The sequence below is a fragment of the Sinocyclocheilus grahami genome, unplaced genomic scaffold (genome assembly GCF_001515645.1).
Source record: "Sinocyclocheilus grahami isolate Dianchi unplaced genomic scaffold, SAMN03320097.WGS_v1.1 scaffold2306.1, whole genome shotgun sequence".
In the NCBI taxonomy this organism is placed as follows: domain Eukaryota; kingdom Metazoa; phylum Chordata; class Actinopteri; order Cypriniformes; family Cyprinidae; genus Sinocyclocheilus; species Sinocyclocheilus grahami.
In genome coordinates, this window is record NW_015507485.1 from 26,173 (window position 1) to 51,097 (window position 24,925).

General features: G+C 37.4%; 1 protein-coding gene and 1 non-coding gene across 2 annotated transcripts; both read right to left on the minus strand.

Annotated features, from left to right (window-relative positions):
- Positions 1 to 9,140: 9,140 nt before the first annotated feature.
- On the minus strand, positions 9,141 to 22,145 carry LOC107574678 (synapsin-2-like). The gene is made up of 11 exons (XM_016261115.1): positions 21,603 to 22,145; positions 16,966 to 17,023; positions 16,787 to 16,878; positions 12,767 to 12,923; positions 12,593 to 12,682; positions 12,437 to 12,499; positions 12,206 to 12,348; positions 12,038 to 12,112; positions 11,841 to 11,943; positions 11,555 to 11,692; positions 9,141 to 10,415 (listed from the first exon to the last, which is right to left on the minus strand). Exons 1-11 carry the CDS (start codon positions 21,917 to 21,919, stop codon positions 10,281 to 10,283), a joined length of 1,371 nt encoding a protein of 456 aa, XP_016116601.1. The 5' UTR covers positions 21,920 to 22,145; the 3' UTR covers positions 9,141 to 10,280.
- Positions 11,111 to 11,184, minus strand: trnai-aau (transfer RNA isoleucine (anticodon AAU)). Its single transcript has one exon. It is a non-coding gene; the product is annotated as a tRNA-Ile (tRNA).
- Positions 22,146 to 24,925: the final 2,780 nt, after the last annotated feature.

The window sequence follows — 24,925 nt, forward strand, 5'->3', positions numbered from 1 at the left end:
TTGTTTGGTCTTCCAAAAGAGGACATGACTAGAAATCGGTGGTTAAGTTGTATTTACAACACTGTTCCAGAACACTTCAACCCAAATATTCAATATTCAGATGTGTGCAGCACATTTTATGGAGGACTGTCCTGATCCTGGGAGAGTAGATTACAATGCCGGCTGTTCTGACTCACAGACTGTAAGTATGTTTTCATATTTAAAGAATTTGCCACTGACGATTCAAATGCTAGTTTTGAGCAGTGTAGAGTAGCGCTTGTTGTTTGTCATTTCTCCGATCACAAAAGCAGACATGGTTTTATGTTTACGCGGCGTGATGCAATGCAACGTGTAAAAAGACAGTATAAGTCATTATAATCCGTAATTATGTCCCCACTGGATGCAACAAATGCCTCGTTTATAATGGGTTTTAATGTTTTTGTCTCGTCGCTCCGGCATCACAATATGATAAGGGGCGTAACATTTCTGTCACAAGCTTGAGGTATTCGGCCAATCACAACGCACTGGATAATGTGTTTTTTGAACCTTAAACCACATAAACACATTTCAGTACACCAAATACACAACATAATGTTCTTTTTAGCAACATCATATGACTCCTTTAACATTAATTACTGTTTTTTAGCAGCCTAGGGATAAAAGAGACTCAAGCTATTACTGGAAGATTGAAGTCAATGAGGTCGTGCTGCTGAACAGGATTGGCTCGGGCTCCTTTGGAACCGTATACAAAGGGAAATGGCACAGTAAGCAGTGGTTAACCCTGCCAGCTTCAGTTAAACCTAGCTGTCACTATGATGACAAGTTATGACCAATACCTTGCGCTATAACATGCTGTAGGTGATGTGGCTGTGAAGATATTAAAAGTCACCAACCCAACACCGGAGCAGTTTGAAGCCTTCCGTAATGAGGTGGCGGTTCTTAGGTGAGGTGTTGATACTGATTGTCAACAGGTCACTGTCCCCAGTTTGAAAGGGATGATGTTTTAGAGCAGTTTGTTGTTTGTTCTGATTTGTTTGTTGATTTGTTTCTGATTTGCAACAATATCTTTTTGAACTGCAGAGGCATGCTACATGCATCTAGTGTAGGCAGAATATAACGAAAGCTTGTTTACGTTTTCCAAGCAATATTGCAGCCTGTCATATTACAGTAATTGTTCACCCAGCAATTAATGTCCCCATGTACTAATGTAATGGTTTAAATGAATTGAGTGTAGTTCTCTGAATCTAATATTAGGATAAATCATATATTCCAATACAACCTAAACCATTATTCAGTCAAGACCACTCTGATTAAGATTATTGTAGAGGTCCGGAAGATTATTTTTGGCGGCAGGCTTGAGAGGTTGAGATTCTGAGCTATCCACAGGCAAACCTTACTGAGGTTTGAACCCCCTGAAGCCTGAGCAATTGGCAGATATTTGTATATGCAACTGTTACAGTATATATTCCATGCAAAGTAATACAGTACTGTGAATAAATTTGGACAAATTGAACATGGTGAGCTGGATGGCTGGATCCATCAACAACTCCAAAGCATCACAGTCCTAAACCACTTCCTTGGCCAATATTTTATTCAGTAACATTAGGCAATTTTCGTGTTAATTTATAATGTATATGCTTCTATGTGCATATGTATAGAAGGCCATTTCTGCCACTGAATGAAAAATATAAAAGGAAATTGTGACTTTATCTCATAATTCTGGTAAATCTTGCAATTCTGACTTTTTTTCTCAGAATTGTGAGATCTAAAATCACAACTGTAAGTTATAAAGTCAGAGAGAAATACAGTCAGAATTGCCAGTCAAGTCTTTCTTTCAGAAGTCGATCTTTTTTCCTCAGAATTAGAATTTGGCAATTGAGTTTATATCATGTAATTCTGACTTTTTAAATCACAATTGAGAGTTTTTAATAATATATTTAAAAGACATTATGCTGGTTAGTTAGATAATGATTACCCAGGGGGAATCAGATCATTTACAAGAGAGGTGCACACATGTCTTTAAAATTGAACAGTGTTGCTGTTGTCACTGTTTTGTGAAATGGAAATATGACATGTGAAGTTAAATTTGTAACATTAACAGAGTGTTTAAAATAACACTAACATGTAGGCTATGCACTGCAGAAAAGTGTCTTTTAAGCACATAAACATCACATGCATTGTCTTGCTTTTGGCTTGAGGACATGTGTGTTGGCAATTCTGCAGTTATACCCGATATAATAAATATGCATAAATGACATGCATGCAGTTGTGTGTAAATTAATTTCCCAATGTTTACAAAATGTTTTTATTTATTACTATCTTTTGTATTTTATTGTGGATATTTTTAGTTTTCATGCAAAATTATCAGACGCTATCAGAAAATTATGGACATTATATGTTAAATATATAATTTAATAATCTATAAGCCTAGGCATATTTAAAGGGATAGTTCACCCAAAAATGAAAATTCTGTCATTAATTACTCACCCCCATGTCAGTTTTTCCAAACTTTGTTGTATACGTCTCAACAATCATTTATCATGTTTTTTTTCTCACAGCTATCTGCACGCAAAAAACATCATCCACCGCCACATGAAATCAAACAGTATCCTTTTATGAGACATCTAATTTCATTCTGTTTAGCCATTAGCATTTAGTCTCTGTCCACTAGCCATTCATGAAACATCTGATGCCTATTGTGCACTATAATGGTAAAAGCTTCCAGTAATTCCAGTGAAGGTAAATCTTAATGCATATATTGTTATTCTAGAGCGTTTTGTGCAACAGTTTAAGGAGGGCCCTTATTTCTTATTTCTAGACAATGCACGTCCATGTATAAAAAGAATGATTGAGTCACTTGCAGATGAACATTTTTGGCTTCCACAAAGCCCTTTCTTCAGCTTTATGCATCTAACATTATTCTAATAGTGTATAAAAAAAAAGGCAAAAGGTGCTGCGTGTAATTTGTTGACTTTACTAAAACATATATATTCCATAGTATGTTTGCAGATATTTAGGGAACATTCCAAATTCTCTGAAAAACAATGCTACAGTCTGTTATTCTACTTTAAAATGTGCGTTCTGTGTCTGAACGTCTTGTTTTTGTCTAGCTCTGTGTGACTCCGCCCACTGCCCAATAGTAATTCGACACCCTGGTGTGCCAGTTGACAAAAAAACAGAGCATATTGCAACCATGGATGCCATCAAACAAACTGCACTCTTAAAAATAAAGGTGCTTCAAATGGTTCTTCAAGCGATGCCATAGAAGAACCATTTTTAGTTCCACAAAGAACCATTCAGTCAAAGGTTCTTTAAAGAACCATCTCTTTATTACTTTTTATAATCTCAAGAACCTTTTTTCACCACAAAGAACCATTCAGTCAAAGGTTCTTTAAAGAACCATCTCTTTATTACTTTTTTATAATCTCAAGAAGGATTTATATTTAAATAGCCTTTTCGCGGCTTAATATTTACAGATACTAGTCCATATCACGATTTAAGTGTAATGACCTTCCTTTGATTGATTCATCCAAACTTTGACAAATTCCGTGACATTTTCCGCGTTATACAGTAAATGAGATAGCTGATTCTACCTGACCTAAAAAGCCTGAAAAGCTCTATGAACATCATTCATTCGTGTTTTGTGTCTTCAATCTGGCAACCCGTGTGAGCGTCGATTCTGAGGAGAAGGACATGGGAGAAACAAGATTGTGAATTTGGACTGCAGTTAGAGATGGGCAATACCACTTATTTTGTTTTCAATACGAAACAGATACTTTTTAAGGCCAGTATCGTCGATGTCGATACTGATACGATACTTATAAACTGAACTTTTAAATTATGAAATTTATTAAATTACTAAGAGTAAAATGGGTAATGATAACCACTTAATTTTATTTTAACATTCAATTTGCCTTAATTGCAACTTATTAGGTTATATTTTTGTTTATCTGCAAATACTATAGTTGAACTATGGTCATTTCAGTAAAACCAGGGGTGGGCAAACTTGGCCCTTCCAGGTCACTTTCCTTCAGAGTTTAGCTCCAACTCTAATCAAACACACCTGAACCAGCTAATCATTGTCTTCAAGACTACTAGAAAGCTACAGGCAGGTGAGTTTTATCAGGGTTGGATCAAATCTCTGCAGGAAAGTGGCCTAGAAGGGTCAAGTTTGCCCATCACTGAGTAAAACCATATGGTTCATTTTCATTAGGGACTGCCAGTGACAGGCTGTTGCACGCATAAAATGCAACCTTATTATTCTGACAGTGTATTTATTAATTATATTAACATTACAGAATAAAACATGATCAATATGGACTTTGAATGTTCAATTTAAATAAATGCAATTGCACAAACTATGTAGGCTACCATTTTAATTTGTTTTAACTCAAATAACTCAAACATATATGTTTTTTCTGTCTTCTGATAAGCATTGTGATATTTTTTATTTGAGTATCAATACTTATGATACTCGCACCAGTATCGCTATATCAATACTTCAGGATCGATACGCCCATCCCTACTGCAGTACCTATTTCAACCGCTAGCTGTCAATATTACATACTGCACCTTAAATACAAAATAAATCTAACAGCCATTTATTTAATTTGGGAAATAACATCCTGTTTTTGTAGTATCATGTCTGATATTTCTTGTAGCCAGTATAAATGGGTCTGTATGCATGAAAATATAAGCTGCTTTCATCTTGCTAAGCAAGCTGTTTTTGGTTAGAAGGAGCAGCACACTTGACAGGTCTTAATTCAGACTGCCAAACGCTGATTTAATGAATTAATGACAGGGGAGCTGCCCTACTCACAGATAGCGAACCGAGATCAGGTAACACAAAACCTGAAGGGCTGCAAAACAAGCTGCACTTAGTCAAGGCACATGGTTTACCCAAGTTATTAATGTTATACTAGGATTTTAATAGTTCACTTGAAATATATTACATTTATCTGCAGTTGTAGAGGGCAACACATAGCGAATGCTTCACAAGCCTTTCAGTAAGCACGAGGCTAACCTGAGGCTAGTGACTGTGCATGCATTTGTGAACATGCATGCCGTATCTCTCCCAGTCTGACACCAGGCGTGTTTTGTGGTGCCTCTGGACTAAATTTAGACACGTAAACTAATCAGGGCCCCACAGACCACACACTGGACTCGCTCCCTAACCTCTGCCCTGTGTGTGAGTGTGAGTCTACTTATTTTGATTATACTTCTGAGGACCAAATGTCCTCGCTTACATTGTGAAATACTTTGCCAACCAACTAGTGAGGACATTTGACTGGTCCTCCCTAAGTTAAAGGCACAATATGTAATTTTCGCCGCTAGAGGGCGCGTATTCAAAATAAACAAATAGACAAAGGCGTAGTTTGATGACGTCGTGACTGAGTGTGGAATCATGGGAGTTGTAGTCTTCATCCGCACAGCCGATGCAATCCGACAGGACTCGGGCAGAAATCGTGTTCATGGATGAGCTAATGATTTATTAACGTCGTAGTGCTTCAACCCTAATCAAACACACCTGAACAAGTTAATCAAGGTCTGAACGGTTACTAGGAAGCTACAGGCGTTATTTAAATCTAGTATTCTACACATATTTCTTTCATTCTGCATCATTTCACCTCAGTAGTTGGGTGAATCTCACAAAAGTGTCTAGCTCCTGTTGTCTTGACAATAGTTTTTTTTTTTTTTGCTTAATTGTCATGAAAATAATGTCACAATGAAAATGTAAAAAATAAAGAAAATAGAATATATAAAAAGAGAATCGACATGCAAAATCTAATCTTCTTCTTATCATTATTATAATTATTTTCTTTGGTTTTTGATCAAAATGTGATCTGGATGTGTTTTTGGCAGATTGTGTGAATTATGAGAAAGATTATGAGAAAGTTTTGTAATGTGGTGTTTTGTTTCATGTTCATGTTGTCCATGTCTTTTATTTTGTAATTGTTTCCTGATGTTAGTGTCATGCTTCCCTTGCCTCATGTCTCTCTGCCTTGTGTATGTGTCATGTTCTGATTGGTAATCTTAAGTCATGTGTCTTGTTCCCCATTGGTTTGTTCATGTCATGTGACCCTCCTTGTCTGCTATAAGTAGCTTCATGTTCCCATTGTGCCCTCGTCCTGTATTGAATGTATTTAACCCGCTGTTGGTGAGTCTAGTCTGTTTGTGTCAAGTCTGCTCATGCTATGTCTGTTCAAGTCAAGTCTGTGTCTTGGATTATTGTTTGGATCACTCTGTAAATAAACTGCACTTGGGTTCTCACTACGCTCGCCTTCAGTGGATTGACTCTTTACAAGTTTAGTCTATTGAAGACAGTTAGCTATTATTTAAACAAGTCCCACAATAAAAGACTTGTGCTGTTGTGTAGTTAATACACAATATTTAATTGCATGTATTTTCAGTGGTTCCCTGTGCTTTCTTAAGCTTTTTATACGGTTTTATTCAGATAATTGATATGGTTGGTTGGGGATATCTGTCTCCAGACCTCAGTAAGCTTTATAAGAGTTGTCCTAAAGCCATGAAGAGAAGTCCAAGGACGAGAGGCTGCTTTTCCCGCTGGTGTGTTTGCTTTCATTTAACAGATTATCTAACTGAACATACATGACGCAAAATCAGTGATGTTATAGAGTTGCTGCTTGTTTTCCAGCATGTAATTTATTTAAATTAATTTGTAAAAATATATTTTTTTTAACCATTCACACTTGATTGGATTCCAATCAGATATGCATAAAAATAGTTCACGGTGTGAACAGTGCTTATTAGTATTGATAGGTATTTTACACGCGCGCACACACACACCCAATATTTCTTTTTCTCATTCGTTTAAATTTATTCAAATAAATGTAATATTACTGCACTACTTTATTTAGAATTCTACATCTAGGGACCCTTAGATAAAGTAACTAACAATAAATTAACTTCCTTTTGTCCGTCCAGTCAAATTTTAATGCACTCTGTTCACATTGGGTGGTTCTTTACCTCCACTTAATGCATTAAAATGGTTTATCACAGCACTGATGAATTCTGATTGGCTACATAAAAATGTAAATAAGAGAGACATGGCAGATGAAGTAATGACACACACTTCTCTCTGGGCGTCTTTGTGCTCTTTCTCTCGTCTGTGTCCACAGATTCTGTCCTCCATTGAGCTGCTGCAGCAAGCAAGCACCCTCGCTGCACAGAGCATCACAGAGTGAAGACATCAACTCCTTCACACTCATCTCCATGAAGCTGCCTGTCTGTTAAAAGCCAAATACTATTGCTTTGTGCTGCTACAAGGCCATTTATAGAATTTGTGATTGATGAACCGAATGACTGAATGTGTCCCTGTAAACCAAATAGCTTTTAAAAAACTTAAACAGTGATTTCTGAAATTCAAAATTTGCTAGTAGTGTTGTGTGAGGGGTAGGGTTAGGGGTGTGTGGAGGACACAAATACATTGTTCTGTTGAAGGAAGAGGCATCACAGTGTAAAAAGTGACTCCCTTATTGTCACCAGATTTCTAAATAATGTAAATCTTAGTGTCATCATATGCATAAAAATGGTAATTAAGAAAGAGTGATCTTAAAAACTGACCAAAAGAAAAAAAATATGCAAACTAAAAAGTAAGGGGGCCCAGAATTGAACCTTGAGGGACACCAAAATGACCTGTACACATCTCAGATCTATATCCACCCAGAGAGACAAACTGACAATGATCTGAGATCTGAAAGCAGTTGCCGGGACACCAATTTCACGACGGGTCGTCAAGTCACCTTTATTTATATAGAGCTTTTAACAATACAGATTGTGTCAAAGCAACTGTACAACATTAATTAGGAAAATAGTGTGTCAATAATGCAAAGTGACAATAGTAAACACTAATTTTTCAGTTAAAGGTAGTTCGTCATTGAATTCATTGATGTCATCATCCAGCTCAGTTCAGTTTAATAGTATCTGTGCAATCAAGTCAACGATATCGCTGGAAATTAAGTGTCCCCAACTAAGCAAGCCAGAGTGAATAACAGAGTGATCAACATTGTCAAAAGTGGCTCTAAGATAAAAAAGAATAATGACAGAAAAAGAACCAAATCAGAAGTCACTAACAAATCATTAGTGTCTCTAAAGCCATTTCAGTGGTAGACACATATCTGCTTTTTCCTGTTGATGGAATGGATATGTATATATAATGCTAGTCATGTTTAATGAGTGCCTCCCTTCTACCATTTTAGCATAAGAGGGCCTATAAATTAAACAGGTTATGATCCTCGTCTTGGTATGTTTTGAAACTTAATACAAAGAATTTCCAGAAAAGAACATAGTTCAGTTGAAGACTGTATCTGTTTATTCCACCTTCGGGCCTGCCTGCCTTGACTATCAGAAATCTAGTGGACTAAATTCTGGTCTCAATTCTGCCCAATAAAAAGTTAACTGGCAATAGTGGATCCTGCCCAAATGTTAACAAATCTGGTGATTCACCATCTACTACTAACTATAAGTAACTTTGCAACTATAAATGTCAACTAATGCCCATTAATTTGCAACTACATGTCTACTAACTCTCAGAGTAGACTGTTAGGTTAGGGTTAGTAGAATAAGCTGGCATATACTTGCAAAGTTTCTCATAGTCAGTATGTTGTGGACCCATCAAAATAAAGTGTTAGAAGATATTAAGCAGACAGTCTACTAATACTCTAATGACTGATAGTTGACATGTAGTTGCAAAGCTACTTACTGTTAGTAGAATGTCTAAAGTGGACTATCAAAATAAAGTGTTACCAATATGATTAGCGAGAGCAATAATGGATGCTTGCATTCCTTCATTCGGTGGTCTGATGGGGCAACTTGTTGAAAAGTTTCTGACAGGGAGCTTGTACAATATATTGTCATAGGTTTTGGCCTGAAAAATACTCCCACTATGTTTTAACTATTAAAGAGTGCTTGCTATGTAGACAGTTGTGAAACATCTTGATGATGAAGTGTGATATTCTGATACCTGGGGAAACCATCTTCAAATTTTAGACACTCTGTTTAAATGGTTTTATAGTGCAGGGGTTTTCAACCCAGTTCCTGGAGTCCCCCAACAGTGCACATTTCACATATCTTCTTAATCAAACACACCTGATGGAGGTCATCAGCTCATTAGTAGAGACTTCAAGACTGCAAGTTCTTAAAGATAAATGTGATTTATTTTGTTATTTTGTGATGTTTATTTAAAGAGTTTTCTTAAATTGGGGAGTTTAGATTCCAAAGTTTGGTGACAAGGTTTGCATATTTAATATAAATGAAGAGAAATTAAACAATATAATTTTATTTTGAACTCTTAAGGTTGACAGTTAACATTGTCTGAAGGTTAAGCACATTCACTTAACTGGTTCATTGTTTGTTCAGAGATTTACTTTTATTGCTTATTGTTTATGTAATCACATTTCTGCAATCATATTGGTAACAAGAACAAAAAATGATTGATGTTTAGTAATATAGCTTTCATCCATTGTGGTAAATACATTTCACCATATTTTATAACACATTCACAATACTAGAAGTGCATACAGTATGATATCTATTATTTCAACAGTGATGTCACAAAAGAAAATGCACGCCTTACTTTTTAACACACAATGACACACACACATTTGATCATGCAATTAAATGTTCATTTATATTTTATAGTCGCCATTCATGTATGATTAACACCATTCACACACACACATACATACTGGTTTGTATGTTTTATGGGTTTATTCCATAGATGTAATGGTTTTTATATTGTACAAACTGTATTTTCTATGCCATTGCCCTAACCATACCCTTAAACCTACCCCTCACACACAACTTTCTGCGTTTTTACGTTTTCAAAAAATGTTGTGTATGATTTATAAGCTGTTTCCCTCATGGGGACCAAAAAATGTCCCCACAAGGACAAAATTTACCAGTATTATTATACTAGTGAATACAAGGTACACACACTCACTCACACACTGTAACTCTTTGAACACCATTTACTAAAACATAACACAAGACATGAGACAAGAAAAAAATAAGTACAAGGAAAGAGTGGCACTGAACACTAGGCACAATCTGCTGTATCACCACACACAACAACCCTGAAGAGACAACTGCTTCACATAGAAACAAAGCAACCACCACAAGCGCAGAACAGTGAAAGTTACACAGTACAGACTGAAATACGGATCAGGCCCAAACTAAGACTTTTCTTACAGATTATTTGTTCCCTTGCACCTCAGGTCACTGTCTGAATGTTTGAACACAACCTGTCAGGAGCTTAAATGCTTCGAGCTTTCACGGTTATGTTAGTTTGCCTGCACTAATTTTGGTCCCACTGCAACACCATTGCAGTCAAGAATGTACTGCAAGCAGCCTTGTGGAGGAGCTTTCTGTGGTGGGCCGTGCTTTACTTCAACCACCGCATCCTTCTCAAGAGCATTCTGAAAGAAACAAGCACATCTGCTCATACACTCATGAGTGAAAAGAGTGAAAAAGTTAACCTTATTAATTACTCATGCCCCAGTGCATGATGGGAACAACCGGATCATAACTTTGATATTTACTTAAAGGGATAGTTCACCCAAGAATGAAAATGTGATGTTTATCTGCTTACCCCCAGGGCATCCAAGATGTAGGTGACTTTGTTTCTTCATTAGAACACATATGATGATTTTTAACTTTAACCGTTGCAGTCTCTCACTCGTATAATGCATGGCAAAGAATCCTTGTAAACATAACAAACAATTCCAAGTAAAACATTAAAAAAGCATACTTATAAGTTCAAACTTTAATTTCTATAAGCTTAAATTAAGTACTAATAAGTGAAAGTGACATGACATGTGGCCAAGTATGGTGACCCATACTTGGAATTAGTGCTCTGTATTTAACCCATCCAAAGTGCACACACACAGCAGTGAGCACACACCTGGAGCAGTGGGCAGCCATTTATGAGCTCCATAATGGGAGCAGTTGGGGGTTTGGTGCCTTGCTCAAGGGCACCTCAGTCATGGTATTGAAGGTGGGAGAGAGCGCTGTACATTCACTCCCCCCACCTGCCAGTACGAAACTCAAACCTGCAACCTTTGGGTTACGAGTCCGACTCTCTAACCATTAGGCCACAACTTCCCTAACATGCTGCCCTGTGTGAGGCTCGAACTCACAACCTTCAGATTATTAGACTGACGCGCTGCCTAACTGCGCTAACGAGGCCAAAAGTCAAGTCAAGCCAAAATTTATTCAGACACCTTCAACATTTCTCACATTTTCAGTTTATTTGCTATAGTTTAGAAAATTGTAATAAAATATGACAAGACTCAGAGTTAAACTGTGTCGGAACAAATTAATCTTGATAATGTCAGATAACTTCGAAATGTATGTAATGAATTTGGTTGAATAAATTTAAGCACACAATTAGATAATACCAATCTAGCTCAACCAATTACCAAGCAATGCTTCATTTTGTTCAGTCTGTGGTGTAAAAAGGTCGCATTAGCCTTTAAAGAAAAACACTTAAGCAAAAAATTTTCTTATTTTGTTAGATAGGTCAGTTTTTTTTTACAATGTGTTATACATTAGCTACCTTTCTTGGTTGAATAGCAGTTGGTCTTTTGGGATTTTGTGCCATAACATGATTCATTTTGGCAATGACCATGTCTGCTATCAGCTGCTGGTCCTCGGCCTGATGTCCCCCCACCAATGGCATAGACGAGCCCATTACCTTATGAAATTACCACAGTTATTAGTAATACTACATAGAGAATACAACACAGTGGTTGAATTTGTAGAAGAAAACATCTACATAACATCTCAGCACTACAACATATCACATGTCACATATATACAACTAGCAAAAGCATAGCACATACCTCAGTAATGTAATCTTTTCCATCTTTTCCATGAATAGCTTTGACAGCACAAATTTCGAGGCCTTCAAATATTTCACTGCAGGTGTCAACCCAACGCTTATACCTGCAAAATAATGCAACTTGCTTAGTCATGCTTGAAGCATATTTGCTTACCTGAAAGCAGATGCTTTAAATGGTGCCATTGTTGCGTGGGTTACCTGTCGGTCATAGCCACCTGCTCCACCATGGCAGTGCCAGTGTTGGACTTCCAGTTACCTGAGACTGACGTCCTCCTATGAAACGAGGAGCATTCTTCATCTGTCAAGAACAGCATTCAGCTAAATCTGAGATGTGTTCAGAAACTACAAACTAGCATCGGTACTCACACGTAAGCTTTGTAATCATTTCCTATTTTCTGAATCCTGATGTCGTATTTGGCTTCGATGAATGGTTCACATGTGCTGTAGGTCTGAGTGATGGCCACCACACTCGCTATGTCCTGAAACTTTGTGTGGTTCTCCACTTTCACCTTAACAACACATGTAATTAGATTACGAGTTTAGCTGCATGAGCACGCAATGCTTCTTTTACTGTTATCGCTTCAGTTTAAACATTACCTTCCCCACACCAGAGTGAGCGTGACCGATTTTCACGACAACAGGGAATGCCGGCATGGCCACCTGGTTCGTTTCCCCACAAACAGAGTATTTGTTTATTTAATTATGCAGATACAGTCATCATTGGAAGAAAATGTTTATGGAACGATCTCTTACCATTTCTTTATAGTTGGGATAGAACGTCTGTTCAATTATTGGGAATTTCTCCTGTCCAAGTTTCTTGCATGTGCTGATCAGACATGCAAACTGCAGATACGTTTGGAGAGATGAGTTTGGAGCAGATATCTATCAAATGATATGCCATGTCAGATTTACCATTCTCAAACTTACTGCCCAGGGTTTGTCACAGAGGTTGTAAATGGACTCCAGGGAGTTGATGCTGGGAATACCGGCGTACTGCAGTCCGATGATTAAGTTGCGGAAATCCTCATTCTCTGCCATGCTGTAAGCGTGCTGTCGGATCAGGACAAAGTCAGGCTTAAATGACCTGTAGGGGCATAGATCACACACATATCTAGATGAAAGTCATTTTTCTGAGTCATCTTTGCAGTGTGAAGTGTTGGGGACATGTAACGGAATTACGTAATTTAATTAGAGAATAAATGTAACTGTAATCAGTTACAGTTACTGAGAAAGAATGTGAAATTAAATTACAGTTACTTATGAAAGTGTTAACGATTACAAAGGGGCTTACATCTGAATTTTTTTCACACATACAGATTTGATTTGATTTCTTTCATAAATTGCACTGAGTGCTCTAAAATATGAGACACCAGTGTTTCAGGAGTTTAGGACAGAGAATAGACACATGCTTATTAGATAACTCTTTTATTTCCTGTTTGGGTTTATGTAGATGCTTTATTTTTCAGATTAACTGTTTTTCCCAGGCATAGATATCAGTGTTTCCTGTCATAGCTATGCAAAGATTTGATTTCAAAAACAGTATCATAGCTACTAAACTATTTCTTGTTATGATTTTAATGATTTTATGATCTGTATTTAACCTCGGAATGATCTCAAAGTTCTGATTTGTGCTGGCTGTGCTTTAAAGTTCAATTACAATAATCTTACTTCAAGATTTTGAAAGTCCGACAGTAATCAGTGTTGAGTGCTGCTGTAAAGTTGAATGTGTTTAAATGTTTGAAAATGATTAACAGTTGAAAACATTAGAAATGTAACAGTAATCAAATGTAATAAGTTACATTACTTTAATAAAGTAATTTAAATAGTTACATTACTTATTACATTTTAAATAGAGTAGCTTGTAATCTGTAACCTATTAGATTTCCAAAGTAACCTTCCCAACACTAGCAATGTGGCTGTATATGTTGCACTAATCTCTACTACTAATCCAGTCTTTTTACTAGAGTGAACCTCTCGACGATGATGAAGATGAGGAAAATGACTCTATCCTCTAAAATAATTTGCTTGTTAATGTAAAATCCAGAGTTGAGACCTACTGTCCAATTAAACCTTGTGGAGGTCTGCTACAACTTTCCATTTACTGGCCCTCTCAACAGGCGGGCCAAGAAGCAGAAAGGATCTCTATGATGGTAAAAGGCTGCCAATCACACCTCACACGGATTAAACCATTTATTTCAGATGTCCCGGTATGTATTGTGGAGACTGCAAACAAACCTTATCTCACAGTGTGCCTGTTAAGGATTATGCATGGCTGGATATTCAAGATATACAGTATGAGGGAACTGGGGCTAGACCTTTTCAGTCTGCTCGTGTGAAACTTCACGCAACAGTCAAAGAGAGGCTACTGTGATTACTGCGGTCATTGCCAAACCAGCTCAGGTGAAGGGAAAACATGCTATGCGCTCTGTAGGGACATGAACTGTACACCTCAAGCGGACAGAGAGCAGCACTGGGGTTTTTATTCTCCATCCCCCCCAGCAGGGAGATATAGTATAGACCACTGTGACACCAGTAAATGAGGAGGAGCGGAGACCAATCACTGTGGGTTTGATCCACAATAGAGAAGCATGTCATGCTCCAATTTTCAATGGAGTGGTTATGCCAGTAGCACATGTGGAATCAGCTCAGATATTAGAAGAAGAGAGCAAAGGTGTCAGGGCTCTGTTTTGTCTTTGTTTAATGTTTCTATATTTGTTTTGAGCCTGAGCACATGTCTCTGTCTTTATGTTGGCCATGTGCTTCCCTTGTCCTGCCTCCTTGTTTTCCTTTACCACGCTCCCTCATTTAGTCGTTGTCTAGTCCTTGTTTGACTAATTGTGCTCACCTGCTCCACATACCTACATTTGCGGTCTTGGCCACGTTAAAGCATGTGCATGCAACAGGAAGTAAGACTGGTCTTAAATATGCCAAAGCGCAGTGCCCTTAATGCACACTAAATCCATGCTTCAGAGCTGTATTCAAGGCTAAGGGTCTCCCATCGTGCATCATTTGCAACTGCTCTTATCACTTAATTAGAAGCACCAGAATTACTAAATTGTGCAATCTGTTAATGTTAGTTTAAAATGTAAAGTTTTAAAAATCAAAATAAAGCTCTGTAATTTGCATTTTTTACAACACTATAAATATGTCCCATCGGGTAATGAAAGGTTCTACACACACCTGTGATCTTCATGCCCAGCTGAACACTTACAAAATACAGGAAAATACAGGAAATATGTAATGTGAGTAGACAAGTAGTCAAAGACGGCAAATGTGGGTATTCGGACAGGCCCCAAAATACTGACACTTAGAACATCGTCCCAGAGACTGGTTTACATCAGTAGACCTCAAGGATTATTATTTCCATACAGAGATGTTTCCTGCAGACAGGACATTTCAGGCTCATTCAGTACTTGGTGTGGAAGCGGGGTATGATGGCACTTACACACGTCTAACAGAGGTAGATTTCATATTTAATTAAATACGTCTGATAATCAATAATAGACCTTAATAAGATTAGATGCCATATTGAATTTAACGGATGAAAACAAGGCTGTGAGGGACAGACTTACAGTCTTTACAGCTGAACAGTCAGCATGTTTTAACAACAGTTCAATCTGTTAAGCACACTGTAAAAGTCCCTCACAGCCTCGTTTTCAATCCTATTTAAAGTAAATATAGGGTGCTACCCTGACTAAGGTCTACGCTATAATGTCTCATTTTAGACTTTTAGTGTTTTGAATGTGCCTCTGAAGACTCCGAATTGATGTACATTCATGGGCCATTTGTGTAATTACACAGAAACATTGTCTCGGTGACAAGCCACTCAAATCACTGTGAAAGGGCTTTTATTACAATTGTCCTTTATTACATCTCAGTATAATGATATAGCTTTCATGTGTGACACATCAAATCAGATCTCTCCAAGTGGGCTAATTTAGCTTTCATATTGATTGAAGTTTAACAAAGTTTGCTGGCTGTTATTGTACACAATAACAAATTAGCAGTGGCAGCTCGTCGGGGGAGGCAGGGGAGGCACCGCTTCCCCATAATTTTGAGGTGAAAATGGGAGGAGGACGATTTAATGTTAATAAAATTCACAATTAATGTCTCAGAATGTGTATTTTTTTTGTTTGTAATTTCACAGTTGTAATACCATAACGTGAAAGCACCACTTTTCTATCGTGAATGTGCCGAATCTACTGATGTAATTGCAACCGCTAATGATAGAGAAGGGGAGAGCTGAGCTCTCGTGCCTCCGTTGGTAAAAAAAAAAATTAGCCAATCAGCATCGAGTGTTCACTTTCAGCGCTGAGGAGTGTTGAGAAAAGAACCCTTGCAAGGGAGGCTAGCCTCCTTCTGATATCAACCAATCATCATAGAGACGTAAATTACGTGATATTAGTTTGAACGTCTGCTGCTGCGCTGATAATGTACCAAGTACTTATGATGAGTAGCGATATTGAATATCTGATCGCCAACAGATTTACCAAGCTGTCATTCAAACAGTATATATACAAATTTAGGGAAAACAGCCTAAGCTGGATATAGGCTACAGCAGTCGGCTTAATTAAATGGCGCAACAGGCAGCTCTCTTTAACACAGACTTTTAAGATGGATGGATGTTTACTTCAAGTGATAGGCCAGGTAAATGAAATTATATTATCTTGCTGTATGTACGTTTTCTGACTAAAAGCAACCAAAAAGCCATTTTAAAGTGGTTAAGCAAATTATAATAATAATAATCGGCAGGGATCCCAGACCAATACAATTAGTGTGCCTCCTCTATTTTAAAACCCACGAGCTGCCACTGCAAATTATATCACAGACACTGACAGTTTTAGACAATATACAATAGCTATTGCACATTAAGGTATAGCATTAATTGCACTTTAATGTAGCGGAACAATTCGAACAGCTTGTGGTGATTTTTAAATGCAAGTTTACCTGACAACTGTGTTTTCATTCTGCAGAACCTGCACAGCCACGTTACATGATCCATTAGCATGAGCCACAACACTGATGTCTCCAAACTCAGCCTGAAAAACAAAACCAATCAGGCAGTAACTCAGCTAATACGAATACTTTGATTGATTTCATTTGTCTTGTGACTTTCATAATCTCACCTGTTCAACTGTAATATCATAGTCTCCATTCAGTTTTTTCCCTCTAAAGAGTTTGGCCCTGTAGTAAAAGGGAAGGGGGAAAAAAGATTTAAAAACGATATATACAGTATATATTTACGATCAGAGCTGGATAGTAACTGAATACACGTAATCTGGATAGCATAATCAGTAATAATGCATAAACAATCATTACATTTTAAAATGCTCATTATTCATAATTTATTGATTCTCCCTAATTCTTCTTTTTTCCTCTTTTAAATTTTCCTTTCTAAAAATCCTGCTGTGTGTCATACCATTCAGCTTTGACCATATTCAGAAAGAAAGAAAGAAAGAAATATTTCAAGGAATATATTTTCTTTTTTTTCTATCAATATGGTACTTTTAATGGTAAATTTAAAACAAGATTAATAAAAAGTAATCTATGAGTAATCTAAAAAGTACTCAGAATTCATTACCTAAAATGACTAAAATAACTAAAATTTTAATTGTGTAATCTGTAATCAGTAACTGACTACAGTTTGTAAGTAATCTACACAGCTCTGTTTATGATATATATTTAAATATATATTTATATTTAAAATATAAATTTTTCCGTTCAAAGCATTACCAAAATGAGAAGCTCAGGGTTTTTTTTTTTTTTTTTAATTGAAATGAATTTGATCATACAGAAATGCACTCATATTTCACACAAATACTTAAGTGAAATTAAGATTACATAGTAATGTACTTTATCATATGTGAGTTCATTAATTATCTGATTCATCAATAATTTATGTAAAAAACCTCTTTAGAACTGTGCTACATATAACAAGCTTTGACAACAGTTCGTCACTGAAGCCGTTAAATGCGCATATTAGTACCTTAAGAGTAGCAATATGGTACCACTATACATTTAAGATACTTCTATGAACCTTTTAAGGGTAAATAGTGTACGAAGATAGGGTACTACTTCAGTGACAAGCTGCTGTACAATCATTACACTTCCTTTTCTGGGAACGTATATGAAGGTGGTATTTTTGCCCTAAATGTTGGCACGAGGATGATGGCATATTGTGCAGTAGGCTAGTTACCATGGTGATCAACATTTCTGCTCATTTTTTCACCTGAAGTAGTTCGTGTGACATTCCAGGAATTCCTCGATTAAATTGCCTTGTTACAACGTGAATCAATGTTTTCACTTCAACTTGAGGTTAGACACACACTGGTTTCCATGTTTTACAGGGACTCTCTATAGGCGTAATGGACTTTCTACTGTACAAACTGTATTTTCTGTCCACTTACCCTAAACCTACCCCTCACACAAATTTTTCCACTTGCAAAAAACATCATGCTGTATGATTTATAAGTTTATTTCCTCATTGGGACAAAAAAATGTCCTCACAAGGTCAAAATTTACAGGTATTAATATCCTTGTAGGGACATTTGATCAACATCATGTAGGGAATATCAGGACACACACGATGTAAATGATTATGATCATTTATTTTTAATGACAAAATAAATTCTGTCAACGTATATGTTACATATGTTGTAATATGCTCAAAATAGGTTGATTTAACTGTATTATAGAGCTGCAGTGCCAAAATTGCCACCAAACTGGATTGAGGTTGCTGTGCTAGTAACATGAAGAGCTATAATTCAGACCAGTGGAGTTTAAACGTCTTGTTAGTAATTCCACATTTCACCAACAGTGTCATGCAGTGCAGTGCACTAATTTTTGGGACGGTTCCTCTGCTGACGGATGCTATGGATTCAGGGCCGGACTGAAATTTTGCTATTAATGTGTGTTGTAAAAGGTACTGTGTAGTGAAGGTTATATTGCTAACAACATCACAGTTTAAATGACAGTATATTATACTGTATATAAATACACTGTAAAAAATCTGTAAAAATTTACGATAAAAAAAACAGTAGCTGTGTTTGCCAGAATTTTACTGTAAAAAATACGGTAGCAACATTTTAGGTGTTACGGTTTTAACTTACATTTACAGTTAAATACCATAATTTCATTAACTGATATAATATTATTATCCCAACCTATTGAAGTACTGAAATCTGTTTTGTACCTTTGTAATACTCTGATAACCCCCAAATGCAGGTTGTAATGAGAAAGTCACATGATGAACCAAAACCCATCACAAGCAGCTTTTAAATAATAACATATATAGAAGGTGCACAGTGCCATTCACACAAACACTAAACACCATCACGGTAACACACATGAAACTGAAATAATGCAATAGACATTCATTTAACAACATTAGGTGTAACACACAATCCTAATATACAAAACTGATAAGAAAAAAATTAAGAAGAAACATGGTTATTTCAACAACAAAAAATATCCAATTTGAAATGTAATGCAAAAAAATTCTGGGAATGTCAATTTACGGTTATTCACTGTAAATTATACGGTAATTATACTTCCAAAAATGGTATAATACCGTAAAATTACATGTAATGTCCAATACAGTTTTTCACCGTATATAGTTGGGGAATTTACCGTTAACCATTTAACAGGTTTTTATTGTAGCATTTTTACAGTCTTTTACCGTTAAATTAAAGGTAATTTTTTACACTGTAGAATGTTTGGGTTATATCCTAATATATAAGAAAGTTGAAAGCATTTTAATGTTTAATCTAATTATCGTAATGTAGACAAGGCTATAAGATGTCAAATACAAAATGTTAACTTACTGCACTTATTAATTTCAAGATGTCAATGTATTGATGTTAAAGGGCTTAAAATTGTAGTCTAATCTTCACCACACAAACCATAACACAACAGACCTCCTTCAGACAGGAGTTATTACTGTAAAACGGTGGAGCAAACACGTAAACCAATGGTCACTTATTGTGGATATTAGTGACCCATTTAATCCCAAATTATTCTGAACTAAGCACATGTATTTTATTTACACATTATTCAACCATTTCTCTAATAAAATCATTTTCTAAAGGTTATACGCATGTCAGCAAAATTTAATTGAATAAAATCCATATTATTAACATATTAATAGCAGACCCTTTAAACATAAAATGTATTTAATATATATCTTTATCTGCATTATATGTTATTACATGTTTTGGGAGCTTTGATTCAGACAGGATTATTTACACTAACCATAAAAATATGATATGATATGTGACATCTCAAAGCAGCTAGAAAGCAATCAGTCAGCCAGTTTGTCTGTCTCTAAACATATACTCTTTGATATTATACTGTAATATCCATAATATCTTTGACATACACTGTATCGCAAAAATCTTCATTCTTTTTAGCACACAAATTAACAGCATACATTCTGCAAGACTAAACAATATTTGACCATTTCTTCTGCATGCTATTACAAATGTGGATTTAAAGGATAATTAGCATGCATTTACTCCTCACACTAATCCGTTGAGCAAAAGACCAAGGAAATTGAGGATCGAACAGATATGACATTATTGTCATCAATTTGCAGAGTCCACCTGATTTTTCTAAAGTCTGGAAATTCTTCAGATATTCCTGCTGCTGAGATTCACCCATATTCTTTTACATGTATATTAATAATTCACTATTACTTTCTAAATAATCTCTGTGTTATGTGTTACATTGTCATCTTGCGTGAGTGAGTAAGTGAAATATCATTACAAATCAAACACACTTTATGCATGTAGATCAGTGAGACCTAAGATTTATAACAGCATGAAGCATGTGAACGAAAGATGTCAATTATTAAAGTGGGCATTTACTATATCTTCTTGTTTTTTATTTCCACCAAAACAAAATTAAATGATTATGCTTAACTAGTGATGTCAAACGATTAATTGCAATTAATCGCATCCAAAATAAAAGTTTTTTTTGCATAATATATGTGTGTTCTGTGTATATTTATTATGCATATAAATACACACACATACAGTATATTTTTTGAAAGTATTTACATTTATTTGCATGTCTATATTTATATTCATATAATTTATATTATAAATAAATATATTTAATATATAAACATAACATATGTTTCTGAAATATATACATGCATGTGTGTGTATTTATATATACATAATAAATATACACAGCACACATATATTAAGTAACAAAAACTTTTATTTTGGATGCGATTAATCGTTTGACAACACTACGCTTAGCACTGAATAACTCAACAGATAAGGATTTTAAAAAGCGGAGAAGCCAAACAGCCAGGTTAGAAAAATCAACCTTATCGAGGAGCTCAAGTGAAAATCATTGCTCTCACCAGTCCTGTTGTGGTTCATCGATGACCAGCAGGAGCTTGTGTCTCTTGGATGATGCAGGCACAGGCGTTTGCTCCACCAGCCCTGCTGAGGCGGCCGTCTGCTTCACCACACTGGTGATGGAGCTGAAGAATCCCGTGCCCAGAGGCTGCGGTTGGATGGGGTTTCTCTCCTGGCACGGGGACACTGGAGCTAGTCCTGAGGTTGGTCCGGGAGGGGGAGGCTGAGGAGGAGTAACAAAAACTTTTATTTTGGATGCGATTAATCGTTTGACAACACTACGCTTAGCACTGAATAACTCAACAGATAAGGATTTTAAAAAGCGGAGAAGCCAAACAGCCAGGTTAGAAAAATCAACCTTATCGAGGAGCTCAAGTGAAAATCATTGCTCTCACCAGTCCTGTTGTGGTTCATCGATGACCAGCAGGAGCTTGTGTCTCTTGGATGATGCAGGCACAGGCGTTTGCTCCACCAGCCCTGCTGAGGCGGCCGTCTGCTTCACCACACTGGTGATGGAGCTGAAGAATCCCGTGCCCAGAGGCTGCGGTTGGATGGGGTTTCTCTCCTGGCCCGGGGACACTGGAGCTGGTCCTGAGGCTGGTCCAGGAGGGGGAGGCTGAGGAAGATCAGGTTTCTGCAGGTCTGACATGTAGCCATTAGGCAGGTTGGAGATAAAGGTGCTGTCCGACAGACGCCGGCGCAGGTAATTCATGGCTAAAGAGACTAGAGGAGTAGCGCTGCTTTAGAAATAGATGTGGGATTTAGGGGATTTGCCCCAGCGGGAGAAGCTCAGGACTGAATACCCAGCGAAGTGAGATGCTGGGATCCCTCCTTGCGTCGCAGTGTTTCCTCTCCTCTCTGCTTTCTCCAGTTCTGATGTCGTGTATATATGCAGCCAATCAGATGCTTGCTGCATCCCTGCATGAGATGCTTGCTCTCTCTACCCTCCCCCATGTTAGACTGCCTGATCGCATCCTTCATGACAAGACAGTATACAAAATAAAAAGGTTTCCTGCAGTGCATGCGTGGGAAAATAGTGAGCTGGGCAAATGAGCTTCCCCTAATAGAATTACTATTTAGTTTTTCTCGCAGACACAGCTAAAGAGACATTGCTTGAACTATCAGTGCATGTTATGTGAGCAGTCACACCACATTCTACATGATTTACTGCATTCTTTACCACAGCTCAGCCCTGATTCTTGCAGGCAAGAGATTTCTGTTCTGAACTATTATCTATTTCCTTATGAATATCTAGTGTGACCTTAATTTATTTTTAGCACATATGCAATCTTGATAGACTGAGGGATGGCGCACCAACCAGGTCACTTATTTCTCTTGCAATTACAAAAGGCAAACATATAATACATTCTTTGGCACGTTTCCCCACAATAATTACATGTTGAGTGAGTAGGTGGTCCTTAGCTGTAAAAACACATTTGAGCACTTGAGCGTTTTCATCACAAATGCAGTCAATGTCGACAGCCTCCAGTGGTTGAAAGTGGACAATGTAAATTGAATTGCATTTACACATGTATTTAGCGAGGTTCTTGTGATGCATCGACCAAAATACATCTTAATACATCCAGATTTTTTGTGCTGCTTTTAAGAAAATGTGCAAGTTTTGATAGCACCATAAGGATGCGCTGAAAACTACAAACCAATCAGAAATGTCTCTCACCATGTGCCACCTTTTTTTCCCAGCAAAACTGTTTATGAATATGTGGAGTTATTTTATAAATATAGCGTTTATGGCATGTAGCCTTTTAAAACAATAAGAGCGAGAGATGGAGCATTAATTATTTTTTTTATTAGTAGGCCTAAAGGATATCTTTCCTTCATGTATTCGTCATCAATTAACATTGTGAATATGACCATATGAACAAGACAGCTAGCAAGCAACATAATAGCATAAGCATCATCTCATCATTGCCCCTCACTGCGGTGAAGCCAGCCGCGATTGAAATTAGCGTGCGCGCGTGTTACTCTATACAGGAACAACAGAGAGAACGCGCTTTTCATTAAGACGATGATGATGAACAAGATGACATTTCTCGAGATTTTTTTTGTACTTCTGCTTTAATATGCGTGTTATTTATTGGTGTCTTTGGCGATTTTGTGTTAATATATTTTTCTACCTTTCAGATCATAACAGGATTTGTAGAAAAAAAGAGACATGGGACATTATTCGATTTAGAGGGCTATAAATACCCCATTTCTAATAAGCAGAACAAATGAATGGTCAATTTGTATATGGGACGTCCCATACTACATGCACACCTCATTTGAAACCATTTTACTGCAGCATTTTTTAGATATGACACATTATTACACTTTAGAGGGCTATAAAGACCCCATTTCTAATCAGTGGAGAAAACCAATAATAAGTTTGTATATGGGAAGTTCCATACTATACGCACAACTCATATAAAAACATTTTACTGCAGCGTTTTTGAGGGACATTATTGCACTTAAGAGGGCTATAAAGACCAATAATCAGTTTGTATATGGCACGTCCCATACTATATGCACACCTCCTATAAAACCATACCGTAAATCCAAAACGTCTCAGGTTAGGTATGTAACCATGGTTCCCTGAGTAGGGAACGAGACACTGCGTCCTCTAGGGATCGCTATGGGAAATGCCTCATCGTGACCCGTGTCTGAAGCATACAATAGCTGTGTCTCATTTAGAAGGCTGCACCCTCCGGAGGTCGAATCCTCTGGAGGTCGCATCCTCTGTAGGATGCATATAGGAAGTGTCCTCAACCTAGAATTAAACGAGACGGCCTTTGTAGGACAGGCGGAAAAGGAAACCGGAAGTATCGCGTTGCTATGGACGTTATACGGCTGTCAGTGACATTATTCCCTATGGCCAAAGGCCTAGGCTACATTCCCCCCGAAAAAACTTACCTGTTAGGGCCAAAAATCCTGGGCCTGGGGTAGAGCTCAAGGCTTGGAATCAGGATAGATTCCTTTAAGGGAATACGACCAAGAGCCTAGAATCATACTAAGTCTTGGCCTGTGCATAACGTGCACACTTACCACTTATTTGGATTCTTAGAAAGTGCGCAAAGCTTAACGTGTGCCCTTACCATAGTATGGATTTAAGAGTTTTCCAAGCATCTGCTCACAGATACCCGGAAGTACTGGGCCAAACGGGAGAGGCAAGCTCAAATACAACCCTCTAAGGTGAGGGGAGCACTGCCTGAGACAGCATTACACAAGAAGGTTCTCGCAAATGCCACCTATACTTCCCGCTCGATGCCTCAGCAAGAGGGGATATCCTGGTGATTGGGAGGCCCCTCAGGGGCAACCTAGATATGGCCTGAAAGCATACGCTCAGCCCGGACGTCCAGGATTTTTTTATGCAGTGCCGTGCCAGGGGCCTGATGATCAAGAAGGCTCCCGCAGAAGCCTGTGACCTGGCCGCATGATCCAGAAAGTACGAAGCCGAAACCCGGCTTATCGTAACGTCGGGACATATATCAACGAGTGAAATAAACACTGCAAGTCGAGCACCTGGTTTCTGAATCCAGCAGAGGGGGTGCTCACCGAGGACCTACCCTAGAAAAAGGACAGAAACACACAGGTCCCGGGAAACACTGCAAAGAAAGCTAGCAGAAGGGTTATACACAAAACCACCAGCGCATTAAATACACACACACACACACACACATACAGTACATATATATATATATATATATATATATATATATAT

What these genes read in the sequence shown, in the direction of transcription:
- LOC107574678 (XM_016261115.1), bottom strand. Translation starts at nt 21,919, where the DNA reads ATGAATTACCTGCGCCGGCGTCTGTCGGACAGCACCTTTATCTCCAAC. An exon ending in TCTGTGACAAACCCTGGGCA is followed by an intron (nt 12,683 to 12,766) that starts GTAAGTTTGAGA and finishes ACGTATCTGCAG; the next exon opens with TTTGCATGTCTGATCAGCAC. An exon ending in ATCCCAACTATAAAGAAATG is followed by an intron (nt 12,500 to 12,592) that starts GTAAGAGATCGT and finishes GAAACGAACCAG; the next exon opens with GTGGCCATGCCGGCATTCCC.